We start from the raw sequence: 15,283 nt of genomic DNA, 5'->3' as shown, positions 1-15,283 counted from the left end.
CAATTTTTTGTTAACATGCTTCAAATCGCTTTAAACTATTGTCATTGTAGTGCGTATTTGATGTGACGCTGCACTCCGATGTTATAGGAGAAAACATTTAGTAAAAAGTCTATTTAATTAAGTAGAACGTGTTGTTTATATTTATTTAAAGTTGCGCATTTTGATGTGACGTCACATTTCTTAACCCCCCCCCCCCTTCGTCACACGTCACAAATGTCTGACCCCACCCCCCCCCCAGGTGCGTGACGTCATGTATGGACGGCCCCCAATACGTAAAGAGCAACACTCAAGCGAACACTAGGTGAATACTTTAAGGGCAACAATAGGGGGAAAATACAATCATATTGTGATGCATTAACAATGGAACACTCAAAAGATTCGATACACCAGCGTGTGATTTTTTTGGATGGTATGGAAACACACAGACCCACACGTCGCACCAACAGACTCGTCAATGCGACCATTTCCAGTGTCAACTGTTTTAACGAATTAAAGTAATTCGATTTTAAAGAAATACTTAAGGCTCATGGAGCCAAAGGCATGCTAAAAATACAGTAAAGTACACCGAGCATGGTCAAATACGAACATACACAATGATAAAATCTACATCGATAGTGATGGGCAAACTATACGAATTGTTTATTTTTTGGGATGAGTTGTATATGGACTTACACAATAGGCAATTTTAGCCTTCTTTTTTGAAATATTATTTTTGAGTGCAGTATATGAAATAAATGGCATTAAAATAAGACTTATAAAACTCTGCTTCATGTTTAATATGGGGACATGCCTTCCCCTTTCTTCTTGCAAAAATGTCACAGTGGAATGCTAGTGATGTGTGGTAACAATAAACCCATGACAAAATACACAACAAAACTAAGCCTTGAGACCACGGTGGTGAAGATCGCATCGAGCTGATATTTTATAATGAAATAAATAAATGTGCTTTTTGTTTAATCCGCTGCTGGATGAAGGCCTCCTCACGCTATGCCGGTGGTCACTTCGTTTTCACCACGTTGGTCAGTGGGGAACGGTGAAGCAAGGGGAATCCCCTGAGCGGTTAAAATGTTACTCGCCACTGATATTAGCCATGGCCGGGAATCGAACTCGGGTTTTGCCGTCTTCAAAGCGCAGTGCACGAACCACTCGCGCCAATGCTCTGTGCGGTTCAATTTGTAAACCCACAATAAAGTGTCTCACTCGGATGCAACTTGGGCAGTTAATATTATTACAGGTTTGTAGTCGTCAACCAATGTTACGTAGCAAGCAACACACACACGCCTGCACAATGTGTGTGTATAGTAAATACCTGTACGCGTAAGACGAGTGGTATGTCCTTGCTTCATATGTTACAAGCAGAAATGCGTAAAACTGAATATAAATATTTTTCACAGCCATTGCCAGGCTCGGCCTTGACAGTGCGATGCCCAAACCCCCTGCCTGGTCCCTCCCTTGATGAACCCCGACTGCAAGACTTGAAACAAATCCACTAAAGCTCTCAGAGCATCGGCAGTGTTTACAGATTTCAGGCTCTCGCCTCTGGTTGCATTTAGGGAAGTTTAGTATCGTGGCATACTCCTTCCCTGTGGTGATGTCGGGGCGCTAATGGTGTATTTCATTATCCGCTTTGTGGACAGAGGTGGTGGGTATTTAAGATACTTGAGCATTGTTTCGAATGCCACTATTGATAAATGCAAATGAGGATATATTTCTGCCATTTGAGTGACTTGTGTAACAAATATTAATATCGACATTCCATCCACGGACAATGTGCTGTTCTAGGCATACGCCTGTGGGCACAGGCAGTAACAGGAGCCGATATTGGGGCTTCACATAAGATGACCATTTTTTTTACAAAGGTCACATCGGGGGTTTTCAACAAGCCAACTTCAGTTTTCATTTTAGTTTTGAACCAGCTGGAAGCTAATATTGAACCAAAGCCTTGTTGCTGCGCTGTCTGACTGCGAGATGATCATTATGCATAACGCAAATCTAGATGTCCACTATCCCAGAGCCTTTAATTTCCAGATCTGGCAACACTGGCACAGCAACGGGGTTAAAGCGAAGCAGCTCCGAGGAGCAGCGTGCGAAACATTTCCACCATCGGGCCCGGCCGATCATCGCTCGATCATCGGTCAAATCAGCCTTTCGGTGGGCGGCGGCTTGACCACGTTCCACATCTCGAGGCGGGTGCCCTCCTTCTCCTGCCGGCTCGGCTCGTACACGCCCTGAGTCGCCCTCTTGCTGCGGGCCATGACGACGCAGGTCGCCGCAGCGATGGCGAGGAGCAACGCCAGACCGCCCGACGACGCGCCTAGGACCAGGCCCAGCTGCGGCGAGCGTGACCACGATGTCCACCAGGAGGCCTAGAGGAGGAGGGGGGGGACACGTCGTTCGGGGAACACGCGAATGACCCAGAACGTGGCATTTCAAAAACACGCGGTTAGAATGCTTGAGCGACCGAATGAGGAAAGAATGAAAGGATGGCCAGTGATGGTGAGTGGGCAATGATTGACGCGGATAGTTTCATATTTTGTGTTTAGTTTGTTCTCCTTTCCCCACACCTCCAATTAGCACGGTTGGTTACGTGCGTCGCAAAAGAAGTTCAACATGCATACGTAAATTTTCATTCAGGCAGAGGCGACATTAAAATGCAGACGTTGGGAAATTGCTGTAGCAGGAGTGCACAAGCACAACATAACAAAAGCCTCAACTCATTCAGCAACAACACTGGCACGAAGAGGCAATGCACGTCATCGTTATGGAAGGTATTGCTATGACATTCATTGCTATGATGAAGGAACATTACCCAACATTTAACCTATATTTATTTAAGCTAGTGACATTTCAGGCAATTACCCCTTTTCGCTTGGACAAAAATAAATAAAAATCCATTGCTCAAAATGTCACCATTCATATGTATATTTATTTTCACCTGTCGCAAAATGTTATTGATTGAATGTGTTGAGTTTATGTTATAAAGGCGAAGTTAAAGCGCTGAAATTCGTGAGCCCTTAATGATTTTTCAGTCTGTGAAAGATTCTCAGATCCAAACAGGTCACAGGTTGAAGGGGTTTAACACGCACCACCAAACAGGTCACAGTCTGACCGTGCATCTTGACGGGATTGAACACACATGTGCGTGCAACATTTGCATGAGCAAAGCTGGAAATCTGCTTTGAAAAGATGTAAACAATGTGAAAAAGTGTATTGCAGTGCCACAGCCATTACCCCAAACAAATGGGCAGTGCTTGAACTAGCTGAAGTGAAAAATGGGTGATACAAAAATGTCAGGAATTCAAAGAAATTGAAAATACACATTTAAGTTTACTCAACAATTAACATTGGTCAATGGACGCTCTCCGATGTCTTACCGCGTTGGAACGCATGTTTGTTTAGCATGATGTCTCACGTTTTGCTCCCATGTGTTGGTAGCTCCTTCAGGAGCTGAACATAACCGAATCGTTCCTTCAAAAGCTTTTGGCACGTGGAGCAAAACGTCGGACATCATGCCAAACAAAACGCGCGGTCTGGCCCTAAAACATATCTGAGAGCTGGTCAGCACAACCTTAAAGAAACCTACGCAGGAGCACAGTTTCCAGTGTTTTACCATTTATTTATAAAGGATCAACCATAAAATTTTCAAACGCTTGACGTGGTTCCAACCTCACACAGATAACAATTAAAAGTATTACAGACTATAGGTAGCAAGCAATTCTATGCATGTTATCATTCAAATAGCTAGATTTATAACAAAAATATATTTACTATAGTAAAAGGTCTGGTAAAAATGTGGAACTTCACCAGACATGTCATGGACATAACATCACAATTAAAGTGATCAAAGCAATAACATACGAAGTAGACTTGAAGGACATTGCTTATTAACTTTCGTTCTACGTCGGAAAACTTTATGAAAACTAAAATGCTTCGTCATTACTGAAGGACATTAAGGTTTCCCCTCGTTCTACGTAGCTTCTGTTATCGACGCCACTGCGTCACAAGCCTGCTGTGTTCGCTCGCGAAACCTAAATGCTAAAATTGCACCGAACTTAAAAAAAGTAAAATACAATTAGGCAGTCAATTTGCACACGGGGGGGATCTCAAATCGCGCAACTGTACGCTGTTCAAGCCTTCCACTTTCAAAAGGCCAGCTCTGATGCAAACGCATGCAACTCTAAAAACAAGCACTCCGCACCTTCGCAACCCTAACTATATTTGCAACATTCACATTTTTCCAACATTTACAGTTTTTTTGAAATAATTAGGGAGTGGACCAGACCGGGAATCGTACGCACTACAGCACACACACAGTTTGCTCGGCTTCAATAATACAAAAAAACCTCTTTACTGCTGTTGACTTAACGCTGCTGGAAGCGTGGGTGTATGATCTGCACACCGTGACACGGCGGCTCCCGCACAGACACGGCCTGGTACGCGGCACCCATCAGCACGCACCGTAGCTCACGGGCAAGTGACGTCCGTACGCCCGAGTGCTGGAATAACCCTCCCCCAGCCCTCTCAACATGCGATTGTTAACTGGCAGCAACGATTATACCCACTGGTACAGCAGAAAGACTCGCAACAAGGAACGCACCACTGGACTTTGCTCCCAACCCCACCACCGCCACCTTTTCTCTCTGGTGGGCATCAGACGCGCGAGGGCGAAGTTGGTAAGCGTCGAGTTAGCGGCCGTCGCGTCGCAGCTCAAGAGGACACAGATCTCGCATTGCCCGCCGTGACAATGAGAGCCCTTCTGCACGGGCCTCCGAAACGTCGGGCGCAAGCCAGCATAGCTTCATGGTGCCGCTCGCCAGAGCAGCCGTGTAATTCAATACATCGATTATTGTGTTACGAGCCAACGTGTGTTGTAGGCAGCGGATGAGAATGCCGTGTGATGCACGCAGACATTCGTCACCCACTTAGGAAGCAAAACCTGTTTGCTCAAATTTGCGTAAAAAGGGGTTTAATTTCAGTCGTATAATATGGCCACTGGCCATGACTGCAGATGGAATGAAATTACTGCAATGAAAATAAGTGGGGGACTTTTGTTTACAATTGCGTGGTGGTGGTATGGTAGTAAAATGCAAATTATACCATGAATATGCCAAATAAAAGTTCAAACCCACATAACCAGATCAACAGCTTCCTTGCACCCACAGCAGAATTTCAGTCACTTTGTTCCCAGAATGTGCCCAGCAGCAGCCTCTTCCTAACCATTTATAAACCACCCGAAGCAAATCAAGGATAATCAATAATAGGCAAGTTGAAGCAACATGCAGACTGTAATGTTAGTCAAGTTTGGCAGGTCAGCTGACAAAAGATTATTGCATAAACCAAGGAATCAAATGACTCGGCTGTAGAACAGTGGGTGTGTGCTCATGTCCAAAGCCGACACATGTTCTATTTCAGTGCTCACCACGCCTGAAAATACCTCTTTTCCACTGTACAAGCACGCCATTTCGAGCCAAGCCCGGCACAGATCAGGAGGTGCCAGGTTTTTTTCCACCTGCCGAACCTGGGCCGTGCCGCCGACATTACACGTTCATTGCGCAAGGGTTCAACCGTGCCAACTAACGCGACGCCCGACCAACATGATGTTACGACAATAAAGATGAACCCTAGCCCTGGCTTATGTTGGCCCCCTCGAGCCAGATTCAAATGTCTTCTTGTGGTGCCAGCGCATCACGGTTTTGTTCTGGTTCGGCTCGCCAAATAGCCGGTGGAAAACCATTCGTAACGCAAGGGCCCCGCACCGGCTCGGCTCGGATGTGTCAGTGGAAAAGAGGCATTACAGTACATTCTGAGTCCCAGTGGTCATCTTCATCCGTGACATTTCAGATTTGTTTCTCTCTTTATCGCAATTGATTTTCCTGGGGCTCAACAGTCTCCGCCTTTGGGGAAAAAGATAGTCCCGAGCCGAAATAAAGGCCGTCATATGAGACGCTCTTCAGGTGGCCTCTGCAGGCCTCCCGGCGGGCCTGTCTGCGTCACGCTGGACTTCTCCTGCATGTTGGGGTTGTAGGTCCCCTCGTCCCTCCGCTTGTTCCGCACTTTAATGAAGCAGTAGATGGCAATGGGCAGCGCCACCAGCAGCGCCAGGCCGCCCACCACAACGGGCACTACGATTGCCACGATTGAAGTGCTGTTCTGCGTCTTCTGCAGCTAGGAAAAAAGCAACGTCGATAAGACTCGAGTCACATTTATGTCATGTAAAATATAAAAAAGGGTTGCCACCACCGAGGTATAAATGCGTCTTGAACATAGCATGGGAAGAATACTACATCATAACTACATCAATCCATTCTAGATTTGAAAGCTTTCGTGACTGCAAGGATTCATACTCTTAGTTCTTTCGGTAAAGTCACGTAGGTAAAAAATGAAATTAAAATTAATAAAAAATAAAATAATAAAATCACGACGTTTCGGAGGCAACACAAGTCTCCGTCATCAGGTGGGACCGTCACAGCCAGATTTGCTGCATCAAGTGAGGCAGGGATTCAAGATGCAAGCTCTTGCAGCAAATCTGGCTGTGACGGTCCCACCTGATGGCAGAGACTTGTGTGGCCTCCGAAACGTCGTGATTTTATTATTTTATTAATTTTAATTGCATTTTTTACCTACGTGACGTTACCGAAAGAACTAAGAGTATACATCAATCCACACTGACCAGCACGGTGAAGTATGGTGAAACAACTCGCATGACTGACACAGTGCGGGCAGGCGTTTATAAGAGAGGAAATAAATCCGTAAGAAACTGCTGGAAGATAATTTACCTTCAGTTGATATTTACGCTGAGATTATAAATCAACATGCATTGTGTTGCGTGTCGTGGAGTCTGAAGATTGTCTTATAGCAAGGTCCTGCGTGTGGTGTTTGGCAAATTCCTTCACTATTTTGTTTTCCTGTCAAGTGCCCTTGACACGTCACAGCCACTAAGTATTTGGTGACCATTGTGGGTTTTTTTTTGCAGCCATAACGTTTCAACTTCCAGAGCACTTTTAAGAGTTCTTATCAGCAGCAGGATTCAGTTCACTAGCATGCGACATAAAACATGCACAGAGACCTCCACAGACAGTCACACAAAAAACACACAGACTATAATGTCCGCATATAATAAATCTGCATTTCTGATTTGAGGTCGGCGGTGGGGTGGAACGTTTCGCAGCGAGAAACTATTGTGTATGATTCCCGACTCGAGCGCTTTCTGTGCGTCGTCTGTACATTTTCCCCCTGTTCCGCATGGGTTTCTACCGGCTTTTCCAGTTTCTACCCATAGCTAAACACACAACAACTCTCATACAAAGTAAAAAAAAACTGGCATTGGCCAAAACATCCCAATTTGGAGAGAATTACACTGCAGATTACTAAATTGGGATCATACGCAGAGCAACATCGACCACTACACAACAACCTTGGTTAGGTCCCTCCTGAAAAAGAAAAGAGTATTGAGACTCGTTGAGGCTTTCTGGATAAACAAGCATCATTAAAAACAAATCAACACAATTGGCCATTGAGGAATGGCAACACTGAATCATATCCGTGTATGCATTTACAGTATTTCGATTGTAGTTGTCCGATATGCAACAAAAAAATACGTGCGCTCCAATGTCATTCCACTTACACAGCATGGATCTCCGCTGGCGTTATTGACGACAGATTGATGTTCTGGACAGGTGCCTGTACGGATCAAAATGTATTAGCCCCGACTTATTATCGCGCAGAGCTACACACGCTAATCACACAGTTACTTGCGCCTTCGCGATCATCGTAACCATTGCTGCACAAGTGGTACAAAAAAGTATACCTTCTCGCACCAAGAAGGCTGTAAAATGCGTAGGCAGAAACAATTTGTAACTGCTCTACTGATAACACTGTATATCCTTCAGCTGAAATCACACCGCAAATAATATGCAATGCCTCAATGTTAGAGACGCTTATTCAGCTGCACACGCATTTGTGTTACGAGTAACTCTTAGGCGGCGGTTTTGCATACGCAGGTCCTAATTTGACACACGTGTATGTATGCTGAACTTCTTTCGCGCCGTACGTAGCTAACCGTGCTAATCGGAGGTTACGGGGAGGAAGGCGAACAAACTAAACACAACAAAACAGGTAAGGAGGCAAATACCGTCTCCAATTCTAGTCGCACTACTGATACATTCTGAAGCACAATGCACTAAAACACCGTGGCACACATTTAATATTGCTTTGTACCTAAAGATCAACAACACCTACATATTAGCATTCATTATAATTCCACTGTTGTTATGCTGCGTACGACTTTACAAAGGATATTGCTAACCGATAAGAACGGGCACACACACAAACACACACGGGCAGTTCCAAAAATTGGGTGACCTCTACCAAGTAATCCCAATGAAAATGTGGCCCGTGCCAATGGTTTCCGACACAAACACACCAAACTGAACGCACATGGCTTTCTCGGTGTGGATGTAAAAGCCAATTCGTCCCGAGTTTGTCCAAACGTTGCGGTAATTTACAAGCGCGTATACTTCACATCACAAGAGCGTATCATTGTTTACACGGCATTACAATCCTAACTGGTTAGCACACGATGTCTAGGTAAAAAAAGAGGCCACCTTATGATTATTCAATACGAGGTGTAAGTTCAGGTTAGTCATGTCTAACCAGGATGATAGCTCAACAAAGACCAGAAAGTCCTTTGCAATAGTTATAACCGGCCTCTGTATAAAGTACTTGAGATGTACATTTTTAAATCGTAGAACTGCCCACGTGCACACATCACTTAACTCTGTGGCACCCAAGCATACAGTAGGAGATTCTTAAATGCGACTTACTAACACATTTTCCCAAAAGTCCTTAACACACAATCTACTTCTATAACGGTGCGTCTCATATTTCTATATACGGTGGCAGAAATGTTATATTCCCATATCTTTAACCACCCGTTATAAAAGTAGCAATCCATCCAACTTAAAACTATATATTTTTATAAACACACACATTTACTTCAAAATAAACCACACAACTCACCATTGCTGTTTAAAGAACCGCAGTCCTGAGCAAATGCCTCCATGGATATCAGAGCAAGCAGGACCACGGAGAGCCATATGGCCCAAGAAGAGATTGGCAACCTGGCCATGCCAGTCTGCTGAAGCTGCAAGTCTAGCGATTGAATGGTCTCCTTTCGGAGTATGAAGAGGCTAATGTATCGAATATAAATAAAAATTACGACAGAGAACAAGCCGCAAATCTTCTTGTTTCTTCACTCTTATCCAGAGAAGCAGACACACCCTCCTTTGGCCACCTCGTCCGGGGGACTGCTTGCAAGGTAAACGTTCAAATCAGAAGTTACTTTGACCAAGATTACTTCCACTTCTTTCGTGTGTTCAACCTGAGCTGTATGTTAAACGAAATAAGTTGACCTACAGCCAAGCCAAAGCACACACGGCCATCTTGTGATTCAAACAACGACGATGACGAGTGGAGGATTTTTTTGTTTAAACGCCTTGTTGATGATGTCGATGGCCTCCTCGACTGCCTTTGTGGTCACAGTCTCACAAGTGCCCGACCCTCGTGGGGCCAACTGCGTCCAAGCAGCAGCAGCAACAACAGCAGCAGCTCGTCACGCAGAGAGGAACGCAACAGCGGGTGGAGTGGCCCCCCACAAAAAATTTGACAATTGCTGTTTTTACTCCCCCACCAACACCCCCTTCTTCACAACATCTTTGCTCCACGAGAGAGATCGCGCGCAGCTTTCACGCAAAAAAAAATTGTTCCCGACGGTCACACGCCAGGTGACGAGCTGACGACCTCGCTTTCTCCGCGTCTATGAGGTCTCAGGCGTGCCGCATGCGCGAGAAACACCCTCGTTGTGGGCAACAGCTGACGAGACGCGGATCACCCCACAGCACGTTGTAGGCAACAGCTGACGAGACGCGAATCAGCCCACAGCACGTTGTAGGCAACAGCAGATGAGAGTCGAATCACCCCCACACACACCCACAGGGCCCTCTTCCTGCCTCTGTGACGTCACCTGGTAACCCCGGCAACAAGGTGTTGGCTACCCCCCCCCCCACCAATAGCACGTGACTACACCGAAGGTAGCCCCGCCCCCACAGGTAAAGGGGCGTGCAGGTGTCCTTCAACCTGTGGCGCACGCGGGGTGGGGTCCCCGGATTATGGGTGGCCAGGTTAGTGCCTGGAATCCGTGTGTGTGTGGTGTGTGTGTGTGTTGTGTGTGTTGCGTCTGGTGTGTTTTGTATGTGTGTTGCGTGTGGTGTGTTTTGTTTGTGTGTTGCGTGTGGTGTGTGTGGTGTTGTGTGAGTTGTGTGTGTTGTGTGTGTGGTGTGTGTGTTGTGTGTGTGGTGTGTTGTGTGTGTAATTGGTGTGCGCGTGTGGTGTGTGTGTTGTGTGTGCCCCCTTTCTCAAGCCGCCCAGGACGCGTTGACGCAACGGCGACATGGGAAGGCTTTCGAGTGGTCTCGAGTAGTCTGGCGATAGAGCTACGAAGCCATACGCGTTCATTGCTTTGCTGCTTCGTGCCGCGCATGTGTATAAGTATGCTAATGTTTGTAGGTATGCTAATCTTTGCACAGCCCACATTCCAAAGTTAGGTGTCAGGCGGTGCTGGTTGCAGATACCACGTTTCACATTCCACGGCCTAAGCAGCGTTGGGCATTGCGCTACGCTGCGTAGTAACAGTGGAGGCGCCACGGGTCGTGCTGTGGAGACGTATTCCTGTTTGTTATCCTCCACAACCAACAACAACTGTTCGTTCATTCGTACACACGGTTAGTCTTCTTCCAATGGGACCGACAACTCCATGCCAACAACAACTACAATGGTGATGTTCAGAGTTGATGCGTGTCCATTGCGTCTGGGTTTTTGTTGTTGTTGGTGAAACGTGAAGCTTTCCTTAGAGCCTAGTCTTTGGTGTTGGACCAGTGGCGTCATCTGGGCCAACACCATGTGAGACTTTTGGCGTCATCTGGTCCAACACCATGTGAGACTAGGTTCTAAGGAAAGCTGTCTCGGGTGTGGCCAATCAACTTCAAGGACAGTGCATACATTATCAAAGTTATGTTTTTTTGCATTCCGACTGCAGGTATTGTGGTCTATGCAAACATGACTCCTTGTAAAAAAGGTGTCAGTTTGTTGCCAGATAAAATGGTAAAACAACCAATTCGCATATTTTTCTGCCGGCAAATGAGGTTCCAATGGTGAAACGTGAAGCCTCAACGTCAACCACCCATTCCTCATTCCTTCGGTGGTACGGTCTAACGCACAACAACAAGGAGGCAGCAGCTGGTGGCCACTGCGTTCGTCTTGAGTGGCATCAGAACACGAACGCGGATCCGAGTCATTCACTCATTGAAGCGCGTACTACTCCCACGCGCGTGTCAAAGACAAAGATCTCCCCGTGTAAGCGACACACTGGCGGTTGCGGCGAATGATCTCAGCGAGGACATTATAATCCAGCACGATGCACCAGTGGGTGCTGTGGCTAGCGCCACGCCCGCCCGCCTTTGTCTCCCCAATTCCGATGTTTACACACACACACCAGGTACTCATCTAAGGTTGAGTTCACTGCTGCTGATAGTATAGTCGTCACTGTTATTAGCTGTCAGTGAAAGTTCAACATAGAGGACATGGTTCGTATGGCAGTGTGCTGACCGATGTGATAGCGCTGCGTGTGTGTGTCTTTGAACACCTCCGTGCAAGCACTGCACTATCAGGCCCACAATGGATGTGTTTACACAGGCCAGCAAATACATTACGGAGGCACAAGCGTGGTTTTTGTATATCATGACTTTGGAATGTCAAGGGTTCGCAAGTGTGTACATGTCCTGTTGTTTTAGATGTTATGGACGTGCGGTGTGCATCCATGCTGTATATGCATGTGTTATGCGTGGGTACACGATTCTCTACATATTATATTCCATCATTAATACATAAGTTCCAGTAAACATAGTATTGCAACATTAATCAGCTTAGACACACAAAGTTCCTGCACACCACCATATCCTCAGCTTAACAATGCGACAAGAGACAATGTACAGCCCACTTTGTCAATCCACTGGTGGACGAAGGTCTCCCCCCACTATGGTTGTTCTCGGGTCATACTTCACCGCACTGGTCAATGAAGTTCAGTCAAGCAGGACACAATACCGGGTCAGCCGTCACTGGCCACTGATCTGAGCTGTGGCTGGGTTGATAGCTGAGTCTGCTCATAATGGGGGGAAAGGGTAAACGTTGCAGCCTTCTGTAATCTCTTGCTCACTTGAGGGCAGTTGGCCGACTCCTCCACACACTGGCCATACTTTCTTTAAATAAGTGGGAGTGCCCACATTTCACCCCACAGCTAACTTAATGCTTTTCAAAAGAAAATTTTAAAAATGCAAACAGAAATCGCATTATTGTAAGCATGTTAACATTTTGTGTAATTAACTGCCAATCTAGCACACTGGGGAAATTAACCAGAGGACAGTATTTCCAAATGCGGGCAAAACAGCTGATTTACGCCAATGAAGTATGTTGGTCATTCCAGTGACTTTACATGAAGATGATTTTAAATGTCTTGCAAGTTTTCTGAGGATGTACAGTTTTACACGGCAAGTCCATGCAATAGCTATTCAAAGCAAAATACAATCACACAGCTTAATAATACAACAGTATAGGATAATATATCGGAGGCTAACTTAATCTTGTCTTCTCAGTCGTACCTTATATATCTTCTATTATAAAAGCCCGGTGTTAGGTTTGTCCATTTGCCCATCAACTAAATCCTAAGAGCCTCTGAGAAGACCTCAATCAATAAGTTAGAAAGTGGACCCCCGCCCCCCTCCCAAAAAAAAAGTATTTTGTAGACATATATACCTACACACCCTATATACAATAGACTCAGTGGTATCTGCACGTAATTGGGGTGGTGGGGAAGAAGAGGACATCAGTGGGGGTGACTTGGCAAGGCGCAAAACACCGAGATGCCCTCCGCAGACCGCCGACATTCTAGTTTATGTAAAAAGTCAAAACCTGATTTGTAGTTCACACTGTAGGCACCACAGGTCATGCTTGTATATACTTATCCATGTAAATGTTATCATTTCATGTTATCCAAACAAGCAAGGAATGGTGTTCATTTTCAGGTCAGAACAATGAGCCGATGGTGTAAATTCCACATTTCTACGCCAGGGGTGACCTCGGAACCAACCACTGCCAACACAATTCAGTATTCATGTGATCAAGCCTGGATGAATCAACGGTTGATTTGCACTCCAATCAGGGTTTCAATTCACAACTTCCAAATGACAAGTCGAGCCCTCTTTTATCGACATCAAAGATCCCCCAACATTGACAGACCGTTGGTGCAAGAACTTGTGTACATTGAATTCGCTCCATTACTCTTAAAATAGCACTAGTAGATAATTTGCATATAATTAGCATTGTTTAAAACATGATTTTACACGTGCAATCTGTTGCATGCAGCATAGCCTTACGAATTAATATCATTCACAGGCATAATCCTGTATTAATTGAAATACATTCCTGCGGAGGGAGCTGGTAGTAACGTTGGGTTGCTCGGTCAATGGCCAGGGTCAACGGCCGCGTGGTGTATTCCGCAAATATGCCCAAATGTGAGTGCGGGCACAAGCCGGCGTGAGTAGGTTAAACGTTGAGTTTTATAAGGGCACCACAGGGTGAGCAGCCCCTCCCCACCCAGCCCCTCCCCACCCACACCCCACCCGACCCCACCCTCCCCACCCACCCAGCCACACACTCCCCACCCAGCCCCACCCCTCCCACACCCCACCCGACCCCACCCTCCCCACCCACCCAGCCACACACTCCCCACCCAGCCCCTCCCTCCACGACGGACAAAATAATCCCCTGTGGGCTGGTGTAACCAGGAGGTTACTACCAGTATAATTGTTACACCTTCGGCATCATCAGCAGGCACCAATGTAGAGAGCTCTACAAGAGAAGCCTGCTCCATTTCAAAAGGCAGAACAGCTTTAGAAACACGCTGAGGCAGGGATACACCGAACCCACAGCGTCAGCAGCAGCTCAAACATTGCCGTAAGAGGACAGTAAACTCATTACCTCAGCCGGAGGCGTTGCTCAATGTTGCTCAACAATTATTATGGGCGCTCGTGATGAGTCTGCGACACTTCAAAGGCATGAGTGAGCCGTCACTCATTAGCTGTAAAAGGTAAAGGTGCAGCCCTGCAACTGCCCGCTCGCGCCACTGCTGGCAGAAGGGCCTCCAATAACGTAACTCTCGTCAGGGCCCTAGATGTTGTATTGGCCTACTCTTCCATGCGGGCCAGACATCTCGGAAAAGGTGGGAGTCCCTGCACTTCACCACACCACACGTGACCTGACCATCGGCGAACTTTGGAGAAACCTATTTTTCCGCGGCTAGGTGAACTGTGGCGGGGTGAATTCAAGAAACTTGCCCCGTTGTTTCAATCACCGCAACGGGATATCAAACGCGCACTTCCGATGAGCAAGGTTAGCTATGTACGGTGCGAAAGAAGTTCAACATACAGACATACAACCCGGTGACCTCTGGATCTCAAGTTCATATATATTTTTAAATGGACAACAAAACTGTGCCCGCAATGATGATCTTCGATTTAAAATCTAAGCCGGACGAACCAGATTATTCAGGGAGTCAACGCAGGTAATAATACGATCATTGGATTTCAGAAGCAAAGCAGGCTTGAGCCTGGATAGTGCTTGGATCGGTGACCACGATGCACGAACATGTTGTTTGTTATAGGCCGCGGTGCTGCGGGGTGTAAAACAAAATAGGGCATTGCAGTAAAATCCAGTGTCGTATTGTATGTATGCCGATGTTGCCTCATCTCTGCTCCCCGTCTTTACCGACCTGCACTGACCGGTGAAGTACAAAGTGGTGATCAAATCACCCTCGTGGCCCACATGGTGAGGGGAGACATTCGTCCAGGAGTAGACTGACAACGGCATGTCCATGTGTGTCTTGTGACCCCTATTTAAATCTTAAAATTTTTTTTTTTATTTTAAGTAAGGTTCATTTAAAACAGAAATAAATATGCGAAGGAAAACATGATAGGGGTCAATTAATTGCAGGTCGCAAGACATCTGGACCACTCTGTACATTTGCTATATTACATTACAGTACAGCAGGACACATATAAAAGAGTATATGACATGGCTATTTCTATATTTTTTAAGTGCAATATACAGTGAACCAGGTCAAAGTGTATCGCTGCTTAAATGAGTGGCGTGTGGTCCTCATCTCAATTAAGGACCC

General features: G+C 46.1%; 1 protein-coding gene across 5 annotated transcripts in view; it reads right to left on the bottom strand.

Moving 5' to 3' along the window:
• Positions 1 to 246: 246 nt before the first annotated feature.
• The window catches only part of LOC144948505 (protein crumbs homolog 2-like), a 90,809-nt gene continuing 75,772 nt past the window's right edge, over positions 247 to 15,283 (bottom strand). For 2 of the 5 annotated variants that reach the window (XM_078878036.1, XM_078878039.1), the window contains one exon: positions 247 to 2,366. In XM_078878036.1, coding sequence (XP_078734162.1) covers positions 2,136 to 2,366 — 231 coding nt within the window. In that variant the 3' untranslated portion in view covers positions 247 to 2,135. Of the gene's footprint in view, positions 2,367 to 3,505; positions 6,166 to 7,624; positions 7,681 to 15,283 lie in introns of those variants that run through there. The other 3 variants (XM_078878041.1, XM_078878037.1, XM_078878038.1) reach the window with 3 other exon arrangements.

Source organism: Lampetra fluviatilis, chromosome 49 (genome assembly GCF_964198595.1).
Source record: "Lampetra fluviatilis chromosome 49, kcLamFluv1.1, whole genome shotgun sequence".
In the NCBI taxonomy this organism is placed as follows: domain Eukaryota; kingdom Metazoa; phylum Chordata; class Hyperoartia; order Petromyzontiformes; family Petromyzontidae; genus Lampetra; species Lampetra fluviatilis.
This window is presented reverse-complemented; position numbering and strand designations above follow the sequence as displayed.